General features: G+C 35.4%; 2 protein-coding genes across 12 annotated transcripts in view; one reads left to right on the forward strand and one right to left on the reverse strand.

The window, feature by feature from the left end:
* Positions 1 to 1258: 1258 nt before the first annotated feature.
* Tip60 (Histone acetyltransferase Tip60) lies at positions 1259 to 13038 on the forward strand. Of its 10 annotated transcripts, none has more exons than XM_028171621.2 (14): positions 1259 to 1392; positions 1465 to 1591; positions 2081 to 2233; positions 2648 to 2782; positions 3495 to 3646; positions 4194 to 4397; positions 5038 to 5121; positions 6159 to 6360; positions 7061 to 7183; positions 8108 to 8270; positions 9234 to 9342; positions 10045 to 10148; positions 10460 to 10512; positions 12928 to 13038. In XM_028171621.2, exons 1-13 carry the CDS (start codon positions 1348 to 1350, stop codon positions 10464 to 10466), a joined length of 1608 nt encoding a protein of 535 aa, XP_028027422.1. In that variant the 5' UTR covers positions 1259 to 1347; the 3' UTR covers positions 10467 to 10512; positions 12928 to 13038. The 10 variants fall into 10 exon arrangements, with proteins under 10 accessions (XP_028027422.1, XP_028027424.1, XP_089590901.1 ...); XM_028171623.2 differs by having other exon boundaries at positions 10057 to 10148; XM_089734775.1 differs by having other exon boundaries at positions 2081 to 2209.
* A 987-nt stretch (positions 13039 to 14025) lies between these two features.
* Positions 14026 to 20207, reverse strand: part of Atf3 (Activating transcription factor 3) — a 69959-nt gene continuing 63777 nt past the window's right edge. For both annotated transcript variants that reach the window (XM_028171681.2, XM_028171678.2), the window contains 2 exons: positions 18008 to 18166; positions 14026 to 17374 (listed from right to left, as the gene is read on the reverse strand). In XM_028171681.2, coding sequence (XP_028027482.1) covers positions 16832 to 17374; positions 18008 to 18166 — 702 coding nt within the window. In that variant the 3' untranslated portion in view covers positions 14026 to 16831. The remainder of the gene's footprint in view (positions 17375 to 18007; positions 18167 to 20207) is intronic.

The raw sequence follows: 20207 nt of genomic DNA on the forward strand, positions 1-20207 counted from the left end.
TTCTTGGTAAGAACACGTTAAATAATAATGTGTATAAAACAAGGTTAGTTTTTCCTTTGAAGTTAACTGAGTTGGCCTACGATCTCCACAGGGCTACCCAATCCACGGGCTACGGCTCACAGCCCAGCTAAACGTGTTTATTCCCACCTCTCCTGGCTGAACCTTTGCTCGCCCACGTGTCCTGGTGAAAACTGGATAGACTTCCAACAGCTATTTCTCAAACATAAAAAAACGATTTTTGTTATTGGTGTCTATGGAGCGAGGAGTTAATGGAGCGAAAAGTCTATCTATAACTTATCCAAAGTTGCTCTCGACAACATCTTCAGAACAAAATAAAATAAAATTTGCTTCTAACACATGTTCATAAGCAACTTCTGCGTTAAAAGAATGACAACGTGTAAAAAATTAAATGGAACCCGCGAAAAGTTTACAAATGTAATTATTTCCTCTAGCGGGGTTCACCACAGATTGCTAGACAAAATTATTAGGGTTTTAATACTGCCTAGTAGAAAGCCTAGACTTTCTCCACGTGCCCATGTCGCCAATGACAACATCTATAAGCCATTCGAGACACTCTGATCTTCGATCACGCGATTGAAGGGTTCCATTACTCTATGGCTTAATTTCTATCTTATTCGTGTGTATTCTTATTTGATTCTCAAAAAATCATGTAATCCAGTTTTAGCGCACGAGGAAATTAACAAAACCTGCTTTTACTCAACAACCCAACGGCGCATCTCTTCTCAGTGCCTCACATCACGGCTCATCAGTTTGACGTTTGTCAAGACGACCAGCGGTTCTCTAATCCCTCCCGCTTGGATAGGGCCGTTAATACTCCCGAGATACTCCGCTAGGTCAAAACCAGCAAAACAGAATCACTTCTTTTACACAATGAGTAGTTCAACCTTTTGAGCCGAATGCGATACAAATGATCCAAGGCAAAGTAAGGAATTAGTGAATTGATATCATTTCATTTCGTTCCATTACACTTTTTACATTGCTATTATATATTTGTGTTCCGGTAACTATTTGAGACAAGGTAAGCTGTGACTCACGAGCACATTCGCCCATATATACATTACGAAATAGCTAAAAAAACATATCAATGATTGGTATCTGCAGATTTACGTAAGCGCTAAATAATACATAATCGGTAGACGCTTGAACTCTCAATATTTATTACATTTCAATTTTCGTTACTAGACTAATCACTTATGAATAATATTCCCTTTGCCTATTTAATGTCAGATTGACTGCAATCTGATTACTTTGATATTGACAGCAATGACAGCTAAGCATTCAAAGCAAATAGTTATTTTTGTGAAAAAATAATATTATTATTTTAAAATGAACGAAAATGATGATGAATTGACAACATTTTGTGATTCAACGGTGATTTCCGCTTATTTAGAATATATATGTGATATAATACCGTGAGATTAATTTATCATCTTTTTGTTTTAGTCATCGCTTGTTGAGGGATGCCGTCTTCCTGTTCGTATGCAAGGAGGAGACGACTGGCCACTCGCCGAAATTATAAGTATTAAAGAAGTTCAGGGCCAAAGAGGATTTTACGTGCATTATGTTGATTGTGAGTAAATAATGAACGGGTATGTTTGTTATTCATTTTGGAAAAATTGTGTGTAACATTGATAAGAAATTGACTGTGATGCTAGATTAGCAGCTAATTACCTATATCTATAAGCTTTAATTTTGTTATACATATGGGAAATTTCTAAAATAAAGCTACTTACCTATGTTGAGACATTTTATAAATTTATAACTAATGTGAGCTTGTTATCATATGTGTAATTGATAAACAATCTAGTAGATTGAACTTAAAGGATACTTAAAAATGTTCTACAAAGGCACATGTCTAATTGAGATCTTAATTTAAAAAACCAAAGGATGGTAAATGGACAAAAATCCAATTTAGTAGCAGAAAAAGCAAAGAACACTTGTGATAGGGTGTCTTGTAAGCTTGCATACGTATGTATTAACAGAATAAAAATATTTTCTCCTGTTTTTCATGAAGTGCTTAATATTTTGAAATTAGACTTAAACATAAAATTGTTTTCAGTTAATAAACGTCTCGATGAATGGGTGGGTGAATCTTGGTTGGACACTCGTAAAGTCCAATTCCCTCGACGGGATGGAACAGCAACAGGTGGTACAACTACTCCAAAGAAAACACTCATTGGATCAGGAGGTGGCGTTATGCCTACTTTTATTAGTATGTGTCTTTGTTTTTAGAGCTTAATTAATTGTTATGGTCATTTCACTTAATTTTAAACAATTCAAAGTTCAACTTCACAGATAAAGAATGGGATTTGGTAATAAATTGCATGATTTATATTACTTTCTACTATTACTTGCTATTTTTCCTCCACCCGACAGTTCATGTTGGACTGGATAAAAGCAGTAAAACAAATAGAGTCCAAACTTTAATGTGTTATATTTCTAGCTTTAGTTGATGTTGTCTTGAATGCTATAATTAATATAGTAGAATATATTTGTACTTTTATTTTGTTACTGTATAATTCTTTGTTTTGCCCAGTACAATGTCTCGTGCCAAGTGTAGGTTAGTTTGTGTTACCAAAAAACCATGATCAACCAATTGGCAATAAAACCAAAATTTTGTCTGCAGATGACACAGTCTGCAATGAGAATCAGAAGTCTAGTAATGCTAGAACTATAACAAATCAACTGACCCAACCCAAAACACATGAAAAGGCCCATTTTAGCAATGCACTCAATGGTTCCGCACAAAAAAATGCACTTGGTAATGTACCATAATAATTTATTTTGTGTAATATGCTTTTATTTAGGTAGATATGTCATGCTTTTATTCTTAAATCAATAAATTTATTTTTTGTACTTTTAAACAGTAGCAGTAGTAGCTACTGGTATGTATAATGTCAGCTTCATTGATGTTATTCCCAATGATTGTTTAGTTACCAACATATTATTCAACATGGCAACAGATCAGTAGCCTTCAAGTTGTAAGCTTAGAAATAAAAATAGTTTCTTGTTCCCTTATAAGCACGTTTGAAGCTCAGTTGTGAGAACCAGTAATACCATAGTCCATATATTGAATATGAATACTTTCTGTCATGGTAATATTTGATTAACATATAATGATCATGTTAGTAATTATTACCAATTAATGTGACAATTAAGCAATTTAGTATTTTCTTCGGTTTTCGCCAGTCGTAAATATAATTAAGGTTACTTTTACGCCTTAATGTCTTAACTGTGTATGACGAGTCATCCGTGACATAAAAAACATTAAATTATTCGGAACGACAGTAAAAAACGACAGATTCAACTGTAAAAATAGCAATTATAATGAAGCAATTGTTTAATTCTGGCGTTTATTTATTGAAAGAAATATTGTAATTCTATTGACGTGAAGCCCTATTAATGTGAAATGCTGCAGTATTGTGTCAAATTACTCTTAATTTAAAATACTACATTCCCGGTTTTCTGCACAGCTGTGGTTGAACCAAGACAGTTGGTGTCCCGACCTGCCAGTCCGACCCTGGTAAATGATTCGTCGTCACTGGTCAATGGAGGAGCAGTCCTCGCAGCAGCCTTACAGAAAAAGATGAACAGAAAACGCAAACCGCCCTCTTTGGATAATGACGTAAAATATCAATATTAATAATTGTTTTTATTTATTGCTTAGATGGGTGGACGAGCTCACAGCCCACCTGGTGTTAAGTGGTTACTGAAGCCAATAGACATTTACAACGTAAATGCGCCACCCACCTTGAAATATAAGTTCTAAGATCTCAGTATAGTTACAATGGCTGCCCCATCCTTCAAACCGAAACGCATTACTGCTTCACGGTAGAAATGGCAGGGTGGTGGTACCCACCCGCGCGGACTCACAAGAGGTCCTACCACCAGTAATTACGCAAATTATAATTTTGCGAGTTTCACTTTTATTACACGATGTTATTCCTTCATCGTGGAAGTCAATCGTGAACATTTGTTGAGTACGAATTATCATTAGAAAAATTGGTACCCGCCCGGGATTCGAACACAGGTGCATCGCTCAACACGAATGCACCGGACGTCTTACTCTTGCCACGACGTCTTTTGTCTATGTCTAGTCGTTGTAGGTCTTATGTCCTGTCAAAGACGTTGCACGCCACGATACTATCAGAGGTAATGTTTGTCTCATATAGGTCAGTTTACATTCGGAGCCGTCACAAGAAGGTGAAGCGGACGCGACGGCCAGCGGCACGGCGACGCCGACGGCGCGCCCGCGACAGTCCGGCAGTCTGGTCGCGCACGGACACGACGATCTCGTCACGCGGATGAAGAACATCGAGATGATAGAACTGGGACGGCACAGGATACGACCTTGGTACTTCGCGCCATACCCCCAGGTGAAATGCATTGTTAATTAATCGCTATCGGCTTTAAATATTTGTTAATTAATCGCTATCGGTTTTAAATATTATGCATTTTATAGAGAAGTCTGTTTTTCACTGTTGACCTCTGTGGGCTTCAAGAAGACCAGGTGTGCCGTAATTGTCTGTTGGGTTAGAGCAGTGGCTTTCAACCTTTTTTAGCACTTCACATATTTAAATGCATAAATAATAGTTGTAGGTATATTTATATTCATATTATTCATTTTGCATAGTTATTAAATTAAATATCGATAATCTACTAAACAAAGTTATAAAGTTAATATGTAGTAGACAGTTATATATATGGCCCGTGCAGAGATGCAATTCCTTTGGGTAAACTTAGATAAAAAATTTACATTTGTAAATCTTGTGACATACCAATATGCCGCAATCCGATGGTTGAGAACCACTGAATTGGAGCAATAAATACTATTTTCGAGTGACTTTCTAATAATTCATCTTTAGATAATGTACTAAAGCAGCTCAAAATACTTTTATTAGTGCCATCGAATTTGCAATGAGTATTTATTTTAACACTGTTATAAAACTGTGTTAATAAATAATGTCATTAAATTTAAACTAGACATTTAATAATGAATTACAATTATACTTTCAGGAAATGGTGAATCTCCCTTGCATATACATCTGTGAGTTCTGTTTGAAATATAGAAAAAGCAAAAAATGCCTCGAAAGACACTTGGTAAGAAACTTTTGTGTTATTATAATAACGATTAATCATATTGTATATATTAAAGTCTATTGACCGACATCGCGCTTCCTAGGGAACTTTAAACTTTTAATTAAATAAAAGTCTTCTGAAGTCGTCGTGGCCTAGAGGATAAAATGTCCAGTGCATTTATATCGAACGATGCGACAGTACCGGTGTTCGAATCTCAGGCAGGTACCAATTTTTCTAATGAAATTCGTACTCAACAAATGTTCACGATTGATTTCCACGGTGAAGGAATAACATCGTGTAATAAAAATCAAACCCGAGAAATTATAATTTGCGTAATTACTGGTGGCAGGACCTCTTGTGAAACTGCGCGGGTAGGTACCACCACCCTGCCTATTCCTGCCGTGACTCAGTAATGCGTTTCGGTTTGAAGGGTGGGGCAGCCGTTGTAACTATACTTGAGACCTTAGAACTTATATCTCAATGTGGGTGGCGCATTTACGTTGTAGATGTCTATGGGCTCCAGTAACCACTTCACACCAGGTGGGCTCTGAGCTCGTTCACACATCTAACATAAGCAATAAAAAATAAAAATGAATTTTAGTGGTCTCGCAGTAGTCGAAATTCGACTATAATTAATTGAAATTGTATATTTCAACATTATTATGGTTCTATTGTTAAACATAATATTATACTTCTATAATATAATCACAGATTTCTCCAAAACTATATTATTGATAAATAACATTAAAGACAAACAATATTAATCTATTCTCAATTAGACCACAAACTTTAAACAATAAACAATAAGTTTGACAATAAACAAAGAGTATATATTCGTGTAGTGTTGGGTCAAATATATGGTAGTGTGTGTAATATTTTTTTATTGATTTAATGTATTATGCATAATTAAAAAAAAAAAATTGCAGTCTTCACTCCTTCTCTATATTCTCTTATAAGTATTGGAAATTTCATACTCCTCCGTCCGCGCAATTTTCGTAAAAAGGGGTACAAAGTTTTCGCTTCGCGTATTAATATATAGATGTAATTCTTATTTCCAGATCAAATGCAAACTAAAACATCCGCCGGGCAACGAGATTTACCGCAAAGGAAGCATATCGTTCTTCGAGATAGACGGACGCAAGAACAAATGCTACGCGCAGAACTTGTGTCTCTTAGCTAAATTATTTCTGGACCACAAAACCTTGTACTACGATACAGACCCTTTCTTGTTTTACGTCATGACTGAATTCGATTCCCGAGGTAATCATTTTGTTATACACTATTTCATTTTCGTTGAACCCGTCGACTAAGGGCTTGGCAAGTAAATTAACCCACAGACACAGCCCACTGAGTTTCTCGCCGGATCTTCTCAGTGGGTCGCGTTTCCGATCCGGTGGTAGATTCTGCGAAGCACTGCTCTTGCTAGGGTTCGTGTTAGCAACGTCGTCAGGTTTGAGCCCCGTGAGCTCACCTACTTGTTAGGTTACGCTGACATAGCCTCTCAAGGCTATCAGCTTGCGTAGGAAAAAGAAAAGAAAAAAGTGTTTTTTTTTATAAAACCTGAAATCTAGTTATCGTCATAAAAGGCGACAAAGATATTCATCGAAAAATGACCGGCATCTGTCGTGTGCATTAACTAACGTATCGGAACTTATTGATGATAGTGCGCATTGTAAGATGTTGGCTCTGGTGACAACTTAACATTAAATGCCTATCAATTTGTCTTATCTAAAAGAAATATAATTGACTTCAGAGCCAAACGGTTGGATATTAATTAAGTCATGGAAGTTAAGCGATTTTACTTATACTATTTTTGCTTTGTAAATAAACTTTAAGAATCCCCTCATGCTTCTATTTTCAGCATTAGACGAGTATACTTGTTAACTAATTGATTGTAGTAATCAGTTACTTTGAAATAGTTCACAATTTTTTGACTCAAATGTTTTTTTGGTCTTCTCAGGATTCCATATAGTGGGATATTTTTCGAAGGAAAAAGAAAGCACAGAAGACTACAACGTAGCATGTATACTGACACTGCCTCCGTACCAAAGAAAGGGATATGGAAAATTACTCATAGAATTTAGTGAGTAATAATTTGCATAAAAATATAATAATTTAATTAATAACGCATATGATATCTCATATACATAGTATAAAGACATCCAAGTTAAAATTAAAATATCAACTCTAAATCTCCTAACATCAGTCCGTACAATAATTATTTTTTCTCCTACCTACGCCGAAAGTTCGGTTTTCCTCCCGCTGTACAGGGAAAAAAAAAATTATCCTCCCTGGGTACAAGTGCGCATGCGCGTTAGTGTCTACGTCTGCTCTCACGCACCTAAAATGCTCCGCCATTGTTGTGCTCGGGTAATTTGCAATATTGTGTTTAGTGTAAAAGTGAAATAAACAAAAGGCAATAAAATTTAATAGCTAAGTATTAAACAAAGATGAGTTCATCAGACAGTTCTTATTCAATTAGTAGTAGTTTATTTAAAAATAACAAAACAGTTAAATTGTTTACTTTATGAGTATGGGGGGCTCCACCCCCCTACCCCCGGCCAGGGCTTCGCCCCTGGACCCCGGCTCAATACTCCACGAACATTCGACCTGGTAGGAGATAAAATAGTATGTGCACCGTGCAATGTACTATATTATAATTGTAATCTCTATATATAATAATGAATTGCTGTTCGTTAGTCTCGCTAAAACTCGAGAACGGCTGGACCGATTTGGCTAATTTTGGTCTTGAATTATTTGTGGAAGTCCAGAGAAGGTTTAAAAGGTAGATAAATATGAAAATTCTCGGAATTAAATAAAAATAACAATTTTGTTTTTCCTTTGATGTGTCCCCCGTCCGACGGATTCCTTTTGTTTGTTTGTTTAAAGTTCATTTCATACAAAAGTTTAGGTATTTTATTTGTCGATTGAGGCACTACGAAGTCTGCCGGGTCAGCCAGTTATAAATATTTATTTACAAAATAATTAGCGAAGTGGTTTCTTTCAGGTTACGAATTGTCAAAGTTCGAAGGTAAAACGGGCTCTCCGGAGAAACCGCTGTCGGACCTAGGACTGTTATCATACAGAAGTTATTGGGCTCAAACCATACTCGATATATTATTGCACATCAAACCTGTAGGAGATAATGAAAAACCAGTCATTACCATAAAGTAAGTGAAAAATTACTACATACACGTATTATTACTTCAGCAACACTAAACTAAGATTTTTAGTTAAACAAGAAGTTAAAAAAACGATTCGGACATCGGAATCCCCTTGTATAGTAACCCCTAATGATACAATCAAAGTTATGAAAAGTAGACAATACATACCAATTCGTCACGGTGATAATCAGTCGAAATTGTGACGCAATACCGTCAGATTGAAATCGCTAATAATTTCAAGATTAACAAGGCGTTAATAAAAGCTGTGAGTGTCACGAATAGTTTATACGTTTACGTGTTTGTGACGCATTTGTTTTTTATTGTTTCGGCGATGGTGGCGTGATTTTATTGTTTCGCCATCAAAAACATTGAAGTGAAACGTGTATCTCGCGTATTAAGCGAAATATCGCTTAAACCAAATAGCATTTCACCCGTCGGTATAACAAACAAATAAAACAGATTTTTTATTGCTTACATGGGTGGACGAGCTCACGGCCCGCCTGATGTTAAGTGGTTAGCGGAGCCCATAGACATCTACAACGTAAACGCCGCCACCCACCTTGGATATGAGTTCTAAGGTCTCAGTATAGTTACAACGGCTGACCCACCCTTCAAACTAAAACGCATTATTGCTGAAGCACTAAACAACAGAATTAGTCAGGGTGGTGGTACCTACCCGTGCGGACTCACAAGAAGTCCTACCACCAGTAATTACGCAAATTATAATTTTGCGGGTTTGATTTTTATTATACGATGTTATTTATTCCTTCACCATGGAAGTCAATCGTGAACATTTGTTAAGCACGTATTTCATTAGAAAAATTGGTACCTGCCTGCGGGATTGGAACACCGTTGCATCGCTAGATACGTATGCATGATCGGACGTCTTATCATTTAGGCCACGACCGACTTGAAAATTAAACCACAATAGAAATTTTATTTGCGTCTTACATAAAATGTTTGTTTTAGTGAAATTTGCGAACTGACTAGTATTAAGAAGGAGGACGTGATCAGTACATTGCAGAATTTGAACCTCATCAACTACTACAAGGGACAGTACATTATCTCGGTCAACCAGGTTATCTATACCGTTAATTAATAATTATTTGTGATTCACTTAAATGGAAACAACGTTAAAATTTGAATTCAACTTAATGAAGAATCGGGTAGTTTATAAAAAAAAAACACGTGTGGCACTCGGGGACTGCCGCGGTAAAGCTATTGCATAGCATTTTTTATCAACTCATGCAATTATAATTAGACAATAATAATTTAATATTAAAACAATAATAAAATAAGACCACGTTATATTTATAAATATGAACAAAAGCAAAACATTAACTGTCCCCTTCACACTCATAAGCTAGACCGCGCGAGAGAGAGAGATGGGCAGACTTTTCATGATGCGCATGCAGTGCGACGTCACGCCGCGTGCTTATTCACAAACACTACACAAGCGCAACGCGTGAATGTTGAACGCGAGTTACATGGTAGGCGGAGTGGGGGTGTTAGGTTTTATTTTCGTTACTGAATTTCTTGATTTGGTCGCCGCGCTCAAAGCCAGCGATAAACGCTATGCAATAGCTTAAAAATCACGTTAATTTTATCGTTATTATAACTCAAATTAAGATCGGGATTGTGTAGATTAGTCGTTTAAAAAATATAAATATACATATAATGGAAAAATATTTGTCTTTATATTGCCGAAAGCAACGTTTTCTCCATTTAGGTTGAAAAATAAAAGTACTCCCATGATCTGATATTTCTTATCAATAATTAGGAAACTCTTCAGCAACACGAGAAAGCAATGGAAAAACGTATGCTAAGAATCGATCCAAAATGTTTACACTGGACTCCAAAAGATTGGTCGAAACGGGCGAAATGGTAAGTTGATTTAAATAAAAAATAATATAACCAACCTCAGTAATTTCGGAGCGTAGAAATAAATCTGTGAATGTGTGTTACTGTTTATCATTTTAATTATCTACTTATATATTCTTTATTATTTTATTTAACACACACAGACACAAAAAACAATAAATACTCCTCCAATTATATTTTAATATTTTCATTTAAATCGATGATTGCATATTTTTTGATAATCTTTGTAAACTATTTATCAATTGTGGATTTATTATTCGCCATTCCTTTTTGACTATGTATTCTGATGTTTATTTTTTTTCTTTTTGTCACAGTGTTTGAAGTGATAATAATGGAGACGAGAGCTATCTAACTCAAGCTTCGACACGTATGCAACCCGTTCATTTTGTATCTAACTAATAATAATATTGTTTTTTTAATGGCTCGATACTAACATTGCTTGGGACTCTCATAACACATCTTAACAATGTTTGCACGTTTTTTTTTTTTATTTCACTTTGTCTTGTGTAGATTCGTAGTTCATTATGAGTTTATTTTTTTTTGTTTTTTGTTTTAGTAATAGGCTAGATGACTGATTTTTATAAATGTTTCTTATAAATTGAACTTGTAATGGAAATGATATTTAGTAGTATAGTAGTGGTTGTTAGCTTTTTAATTGAATGCTAGACAGAGACGGCACTATCGCAAGATATGACGTCACGTCTTGTTGGCGCTATATGTGTTCAACAGTCCGGTAGGTGGAATCCAAACTATCTCTGAACTTAAATAAATCTATATGATCGGTTTTCTTTTTGTTTGGTGCCTTAGTTTAATTGCTTTGACTTAACCCTCTGAGGCATGTTTTTTAATATGCATAGAATGAACAATAAGGAAGTTTTTTTTTTAAATCCGTCTAAGTTTGTAAATTTCAATAACAATAATAATATACAATATGTAAGCGTAATTAATACAATAGCGTAAATAATATCAGTCCAATTTTTGGGTTTTTGTTATAGCGTAGGTTACAAATGGTTCCATAGTGCCAAGGAAGTTTTTTTTTTAAATGGTGATGCTTTTCTTTTTCTCGATCTCCTCTCCTTGAACCGTTAACATACCTGACCCTGCGGACCGTAAACAGTCACCGTCGCCGTAAACACGTCACTTCGGGTCATCCAAATCCACTTTTCGGCAGGCTAAGATCGGTGCCTTTAGGCATTTCAAGTACCGGTCACCGATATCATTGAATCCGTCGAACACGACGAAGAGTTTCATCCACAGACACAGCCCACTGAGTTTTCCGCCGGACCCTTTCAGTGGATCGCGATTCCGATCCGGTGGTAGATTCATCGTATTACTGCCCTTGCTAGGACTAGTGTTAGTAAATTTGCCGGGCTGAGCCCCGTGAGTTCGTCTACCCTTGCTGGTATAACCCCCGATCTTATCAGCATACATAGGGAAAAAACCCGTTAATAAACAAAAGATCAGTCAACTACCCTATTGCATAGAACGTAAGGTGTAATTTTCAACGATCACACCGCTTAAAACAATCATTGACTTATATCAAATGTTCGTTAATAATTAGCAAAGGGAAGCGTAATCTTTAAGTGTTATTTTGTCAAACATACTCTAAACTTATATGGCCTGGTGGATTTACGACGGAAAATACATAAATAAATAGAATATCGTTAAGTTTTTTTTGATTTTAAAATCACAGAAATACGGGCGGTCAAATCCTAAAACTTTGTACACATACTTATTAATACTCAACGTTCGAATCATGATTAATTAAATTGAATAATAAATAAATAAACTTAAGTATGTATTGAAAATAGGAATATAGTGGTGCCATGGGATAATAAAGTTTCTAAGGGAAGGTACATACACATATTAGATACAAGGAAGTGGTCTGAAGCGATTTCCGGGGTCAATAGACGTCAAAACCTCACAACACCGTTGCTGCCATCCACCTTGAGACAGAAGGCGAACTCTCAATTGTACCAATCGTACCCTAGCTCTTTAAGTCTAAACGTAAGACGGTAGATAATATTTTTAATGTCATTATGGTTGCAGAACATACGACCCACTTGTTGTTTAATGGTTACTGTTGCTTATGGTCGTCTAAAATATACTCTTTGCAAACGTCTTTTGACTCAGAAAGCACCTAGGAAGGAAGTACGTGACAATCGGATGGTACGTGGCAGAAAAGATCTCTGTAAACGTACTGTGAATGACCGCAGCGGTTCTGGGTAGTGTGGATGTGCTCTGCTCCGGTGGTAGGCGGTGCTATGGTAAAAGTGAGATGATGAGATCATCTCAAACAGTTTCTCTGAGCATTCCCTATGGAACATACGGAATAAAACACACGAGAGAACCTAAGTCCCTCCCTAGACTCAGAAGTATAATATGTATATACTAGCTGTAGTCCCACAATTTCACTCAAGTGAATATCGCAACGAAGGCATGTTGTAGCATGTTGCTACCTTTGTTCGAGACGTGGTGAAAGTATCAATTTCGTAAATTATTAATCGACGCGCCTTTTTTATTATTACGAATATAAATTTTATATAATGTTTAACATCGAATTAATCCAACTCCGCATTGATATATAGAGGTTTGACAGAATAACACAAACTACACGTAACGGCGGACGTAACGTAACTAATTTTCATATAAACAGCATAATCTGTACAGATCCAATCACATTTTATCATGACATTATAATCTGACTGCTTCCTGGCACATAATGTTTGAAGATTAAACATAATTATGTTTACTATGTGATTAATTTACTGTTTTATTTTAGGTGAAGATACGCACTTCAATCATCGGAATGTAACAGAAGATACTGAATTATTAAATTAATTGTATTTGTATCCGATAACTTTCTGTTTAATAAACAGGACCTTAATCTTCATGGGTTTTTTTTTAATTAATTTCCCCAACGTCACTATAATTTCGTCAGTAAATATGCCTTTAATAATTACCAATTTCGTGATGGCATTTGTGTAGTCCAGTTAATAAGATATATTATCATATTAAATAAAAAGAAAAAAGTTTTTTTTTTAAATAATGTATACGTAATTTAATTTAATCAGCGACGCACTCCACCGGGCTGCAGGGCGGGATCGATGGAGACAGTTGGTTGACGAAATCGGACGGAGTCACGATCCTCAGCAGTGAGGAACCGATCGAAGAGAGAGAGAGAGATACGTAATTTACATTGGACATGCAACAAATAAAAAGCAGACATTGCCAACTAAAAATGTAGCTTTCAGAATAAAAAGCGCGCTCTAGTAGCTAGCCAAACTAAAAAAATGTTGAGCGTGCAACTTGGTGCACGTGAATGAAGAGAAACTTGTTTTGCCGTATGTAATATTATGCTTTTCTTCATTTTTCATACTTAAATCCAATTTCTCTTGTACTAGGGAATGCTGTGTACAACAGAAACTAACTTGACCATTTATTTTTAAAGGGTTTTTCAATAGGGACGCTCGAACTTTGACAGCTCATAGCGGCCATCTTGGTAAAGTGATAGCTGTAATATTTGGCATGAAAACATATTTAGTCTTAGTCGTCGGGTTAAGACGTCCGGTGCGTTGGTATCTAGCGATGCACCGGTGTTCGAATCCCACAGGCGGGTACCAATTTTTCTAATGATATACGTACTTAACAAATGTTCACAATTCAAGTGAATTACGTAATTAGTGAATAACATCGTATAATAAAAATCAAACCCGCAAAATTATAATTTGCGTATTTACTGGTGGTAGTAAACATTTTATCAGTAGCATTTGTCTTCCACCCTCAACCGCTAGTAAGCCTTAGTAGTCCTACAACGTACCCATAACTATCAACATGTATTTAAACAGGTTCGCGAGATTCGGAAATCAAACATATTTGATATGGAATAATATGATTTATTCTCGATATATAAGCACAATAATTTTGCTTTGACTGTCAAAATATCTATATAATTAGGTAAGTATTCAAGAAGCAGGTACAAATAATGTTTACAACACTTACGTAAACTATCTTCCAACATTTTATGAAATTTAACGTTTATACCAATAACAGACAGCCGAATAAGTTAATACAGAAATCACTTTGTGACATAAAATTTCAAAAAAATTTCGTAGTTACCTAAATTTATAAAAATCAAAGCGTAGTTAGTACAGCGTAGTAATAAAAAGACTTAACAACGTAATATAAGTTGAAGATTATAGATACAGAATGGTAAAATCTTAACTATTAATAACAATCGTTAAATAAATGGTGGATAATACTAAATCTTTACTTCTTACAACCAAATTATAATGTATTTATGAAATTCCTCAAAAAATAGGAAAATTAAAAATACAGGGCACTTGTGATCGACATTCATATGAAACACAGATTTCATTCAATAAGTCTAACAGTAAGGAAATTAGGAAAAATACATTGATTTCAAGTTACGAACAATAATGATGGATTAAAAAACAAAGTAACCATTCTTCATATTCCGAAACTATACCTTCTAAAGTTAATCTTAAACATAAGATTACTACGACGGTACAATCAAACTACAAAAGCTAATAACTTCTAGAAATTCCCATTGACATAGACAAATCAGTCCCTTACAAGTTTGCAACATAGATCAACACAACAGTACAACTACAGAAGTGTAGAACGATAATAACGACACGATAATCCAATGACAATTTACGAAAAAAATGTCTAATATCTTAAGACACTTCATACTACGTGATGAGACTATATGCCTATTAATCGTTATCGTGTCGATTTTTGAAAGAAAAAGGCTATCTTAGGTTGATGTCTTAATATATGGCTGAATTACAGGCATGGTAATTTATACAACTCAAAATTTTCATTCAATAACATAATATATCAGCGCCAAATTTTCGGTAGAACTATGTCTCTAAAAGCGTCAACAAATGTCCTTATTATGTATGGATTCATGTTACATAAACATGGGAGACTCGGCAATCTTGTTGTACAAGAAATAACAAAGTTATTGTGCTCTGCTTTAATAAATAATGTATTTTTATCACAACAACAAGACCAACAGTACAAAAATAAATGCTAACGCGACTGACCGTACGCTACGATGGTAAGGCCGCATGGACTAGGATCACTGGTTGCAAAGGCACGTTTCAGGGATCGAATCCTGAATTATCATTTTTTTTTAACTGACTCTTCGTCCTACTCATTTTTGTTCGTTTTATTATCTGCCCGAGGAAGACAACGTACAAACCCTTATTATTACGTCTACGACTTTATATTAGATTGCTATCTTTTGGGTTAAATCGTTAAACAAGTAACACGTAAACGTATTATCTTTCATAACAAAATATAAATTTTACAATGTTTTGCGGGATAATTCGATACTGCACATTGCAAGCTCGAAAAACTATATAAGTATCAACTGTACATATATGTATGAAGGCCATTAAATTCAGTCCTTTCTTCCTTTCACATTCACGATGTATAAGAATAACAATTGTTTCAATAATTCATAATCGAGTTTATTAAAATATGGAATCTTAAAAGTAATAATGGATACCGCCTCTATAAATTAGTAATCAACATTATAATGCTTAAAACAAATATTATATCACGATTTATCCTGAGTTAAAGCACCTTAATCTATAAACTATCTTACATGCGATAACGAATTTATATTCTGGAATTATAAAATATAAAATAATATGAATCTGTAACAAAACTATTACGATTTGGAATCTTAACAGGAGGTATTCAAAATGTTTTTGTACTAAACATTTAAACTATATACAATATCTATGTGATGCTATTTTTATAAATGTATTCCTTGATTTGGGCGTTTCTTTTTTCTTTATTTTCCTTAGACTAGAACTACGTTATGCGTCTAAGATTTCAATAGAAGGCAGTAAATTTAATATTCCATAAATCGATAGTGATAAAAAAAACACCAACTACTCGTACACTAAATTGCACCATACAAAAATAATCAGATCTTTCAAAAACCAAACATTTTAAAACGAATCAAAGCAAAATTATAGAACTTGAAAGAAATTAAAACAAACATGGTAATTGTTAGGTTTTAACATCTAAATAATATATTTTAATGGACCTACCTAAAGAACTGTTTCACAGCTCACATCTGAATGTTATAAGACAGTAAATGTGACTTCTCACAACGCGTTTTAACAATAAACAAATCTCATTTCAATGCTTTAGTGTTGAAATTAGAAGCACCTTGAATTTTACACAAAAAATCTTATTTCTTACGACAAAAAAATCGCAGTTATAACAGCAGGCATCACACTAACTCTACATTGTTGCTCTACACAGTAGACATACGAATGCGTTTCGAAATAAATTCTCCGTCCATTTAACTTTTATGTTTTTGTTATTTACGAGATAAAACGGTTTTATTGACAACAATTTTAATGAACTATGTAATAGAACGTCTATTATGACTTATTTACGGCACATGACACACTGATGAATGGTAAATATCAATTTTTACGATCAATTCACGTCACTACCAGATTATGTGATTTTTCGTGCGACACTTTTTAGTATATAAAAGAAGACAAGGCGAATTACAATTAAACGGTGATACTCTATTTCGAATTTTATATCCAAAGCTTAAAATATACGTATACGTGTCGAAAGAAATTTTGGACCCGACAAAAATGAACTGTGATCGACAGATGTGTCCGAAACTAAACGAGACACCCATCGTTCAGGCCGTTGTTGATTTTAGTCTGTGCGTCTGCAGCCGATCCGGGATAAGTATGGCACTGTTGATTGCTCGCCAAGTTATAATTCACATCAGGATCGTAGTATTCCTGCTCTGCGTCAATCGGAATGAGGAGGTTCGTGGCTTTGGGCAGGAACCCGTCTGTGGTCACGAAATTGGGATCCGAGGTTGGAGTCAGGCTAAGAACGCTGTCGGGCCTGTTGTATTCTTGTTCAATCAACTGCTGCGCCGGGTAAATGGAGTCCAGCGATGAAATCGTGTCCACGGAAGAGTCACCTATCGGCGTAGCGCAAGTGTAACTTGATGCGAGTATGTTCGCGGACTCGGGTCGGATGTATGGCGAGTGTGCTTCAAACGAAGAGGGGAATGTTGATGGAGAATCGTAAGAACGAATCATGTTGTACTGCATTGTAGGCGATTGCCTCGTTGTTGAATTGTTCTTGACACACGATGCGGCGTGCAGCGACAGCATGTCAATCAACTGCCGCTTCTGAACTTCCAAATCCTATAACAATATTTATTAACTGTCACACATCTGCTTGAATTTTATCAAGTGTCCTTATCGGGCTTTCTATAGCAAGCGCAATTAACATTAATGAGTGGTTACTTGACTTTACCGTTATCAGTGACTGCTAGCGTCACGGCTGATAAAATAATTCGATGCACCGAAATGTTTCCACCTAAATTACCTTGAGCGGATACGTGTTTGTAAAAAAAATCATTTTGTCCATTCTCCTTAGAAGAAATTATTATGTTTGATGTAATTTGTTATTGTTTTCTTTGACTTTAGGCAGACGAGCATACAATGCACCTGATCGTAAATAGTCTTTGTCGCTCACGGACATCAGCAACGCCAGGGACACATCCAAGTCGATGACCAAGCCAAGATTTGGGAGCTCTGACCCAGAAATGAAAGCAGTACTTTGCAAACCAGAAGCCTTGTCCAAGCTTTAAGTACTGCTTTGCTTTTAAATCGTAGAACGTAGAAGTTACAAAATAAATACCAGATATTTCATACGACTGATTAGATTTAGATACATTTTATTTGAACATAAATAAATATTCGACAAGCAAATTATATTTGAAGCAGTGGGTAATAAGATGTATTATTAATATAATCTAAATAAAAAAGTAGTACCTTCAGTTGTGCTTTGAGATCAATATTCTGGTTTTCGAGGACCTCGCTCTCCGTGACCAAGTTGACGGTTCTCTCGCGTTTCTTCATTCTGCACTTTGTAGCCGCGATTTTATTCCGTTCTCTTCTACGCCGCCTCCGTTCTTCGTCTTCCGGTGTGAGCTACGAAAAAAAAAAAACGAGACCATGAGATATTTTTGAAAGAAGATCTATATGACAACTAAAATTGGTTTGGGGAAGATCGCTCTCTAACGACTTTATTTATTTATTGATTAGATGTGTGAACGAGCTCACAGCCCACCTGGTGTTAAGTGGTTACTGGAGCCCATAGACATCTACAGCGCAAATTGCGCCACCCACATTAAGATATAAGTTCTAAGGTTTCAGTATAGTTACAACGGCTACCCCACCCTTCTGATAGAGATAAACTGTCGATTCTATATAACAATTCCACTATAAAAACGCAATGAAAATGATCTTTAAGACAGTACTGGTTAAATTAAATTTGTAAAACCGAACGTATTCAAATAGACTCCTTGCAGCCTACCCACGTAATCGATATGCATATAATTTCTCAATGCCAAAGCCTTTCAAATTCAGGAAGTGAAGTGCCTGCCATGTCTACATTTGCGATGCCTTCTTCGTCGGCTCGTAAAACTTCAATCGAACCGTTGAATTATGAATGCAACAGTCCACCAGTATTAGCAATCATTCGTGCATAGTTAAAGGTTTTCCTTTAAACCATGGCACCTCATTTTGTGGACAGCAAAATGTACCATCTCACAGGATCGTATCGATAAAATCGATTCTTCATTCGGATCAATTAAAGCTGTCTTAAGTTAACGATGAATTCAAAAACCAAAATGAAAATCGATATTTAAAAATGTACGTCATCACGAATGGCTGGTATATTATTAGCTGTTTAGTTTCCAAGATCGACTATTTATGACAAGGATTAAAGAATGTAGGCGTTGAGCTCTATAATATTAATATAAACATAGGATAACAAAACGTGATGCAATAAACGTTTTATTCACGTGCGTTTATGTATGCGGATAGAATATTGTTATAAATTAAATTAAATTTTAATGTGACACAATTGCGAACATGACTCCTAGGAACTAATAGTCATAGAACATCTTCAATGAAACAGAATTCTGCGGTTAATTAATATTACTCTTCGTTGTTTGTATCGCGAATTAGTGGTAAAACTAAGAGGAATAGACAAATCGGAAAAAATACATAAGAATGAATTTATGTATTGGCTAAAATAGTTACTTTTAAGTTTTTAATATGTTGGAGACAAGCAAATGAATTACAGCCCGCCGGGTGTTGTATTCTACACAACAAACCATCTTACTGTCTGCGCTGATAAAAACAACTTTCTATTCAATTACCTGAGCTTATCATTATCAAGATTGTTTCTTGTTGCCCAGTTCGAAGATAGCTGAGTTTAGAACTAGATTCAGTTAGCATTTAATTTGTGACGATCTAAAAACGCCAGTAGTTGACAATACTCGTATTGATTATGATTGATTTATGAATGGACTGTGACTGACAGCGCAATCCACCGCCTTAACGGGTACGAACCGTAGGTATTCAATGATTTTAAGTTTTTGTCGAGTGCAGACCTCAGCTGTACCGGTTCGAGTGTAGATAAGTAATGTTTCTAACATTTAAGGCACTAAGCACGTGTATTTTTTTTTTAATTCCATACTAGTTTTTTTGGAACGAAGTTCCTTATGGGACGATGCAGAGGGGTACCCTAACCGGGAAAAAAACGTCCGTAACGTAAGATTTTATGTTTGTTACCTCATAACATTTGACTAGGTGAATCGATTTTGATGATTCTTTTTTTATTAGAATGCTGACGCTTTCCGTGTGGTCTCATTTCAATTTAGCCCAGTTTTGATAATGGTATCCATGAGAAAATCATATAAACCTCGGACCGTCGGTCTACCGAGCAATATCAACCGCTCGGTGGAAGATCTTCCCTCTGTCGTTAAGCTTCCCCAAAATCAATAAAAAAATCATAATAAAAAATGTATACCCGAATAATTATTTTCTTTATACCTCGAATAAAACTTAAAATCAATATTTTTATAATAAGGAACTTCGTTCCTATCCGGTGTCCCACGATACCACACATCCTTTTATTTAATAATCATTCAATTTCTATTTACAAACAAACTTTCTCCATTAA

The sequence above is a fragment of the Bombyx mandarina genome, chromosome 18, assembly GCF_030267445.1.
Source record: "Bombyx mandarina strain Sakado chromosome 18, ASM3026744v2".
In the NCBI taxonomy this organism is placed as follows: Eukaryota; Metazoa; Arthropoda; class Insecta; order Lepidoptera; family Bombycidae; genus Bombyx; species Bombyx mandarina.

Excerpts from the sequence above, each read along its gene's own strand:
- Tip60 (XM_028171621.2), top strand. The coding sequence starts at position 1,348 with ATGAACGAAAATGATGATGAATTGACAACATTTTGTGATTCAACG. Across the intron at positions 4,398-5,037 it reads ACTTCGCGCCATACCCCCAG|GAAATGGTGAATCTCCCTTG; the intron begins GTGAAATGCATT and ends TTATACTTTCAG. Across the intron at positions 9,343-10,044 it reads ACATTATCTCGGTCAACCAG|GAAACTCTTCAGCAACACGA; the intron begins GTTATCTATACC and ends ATCAATAATTAG.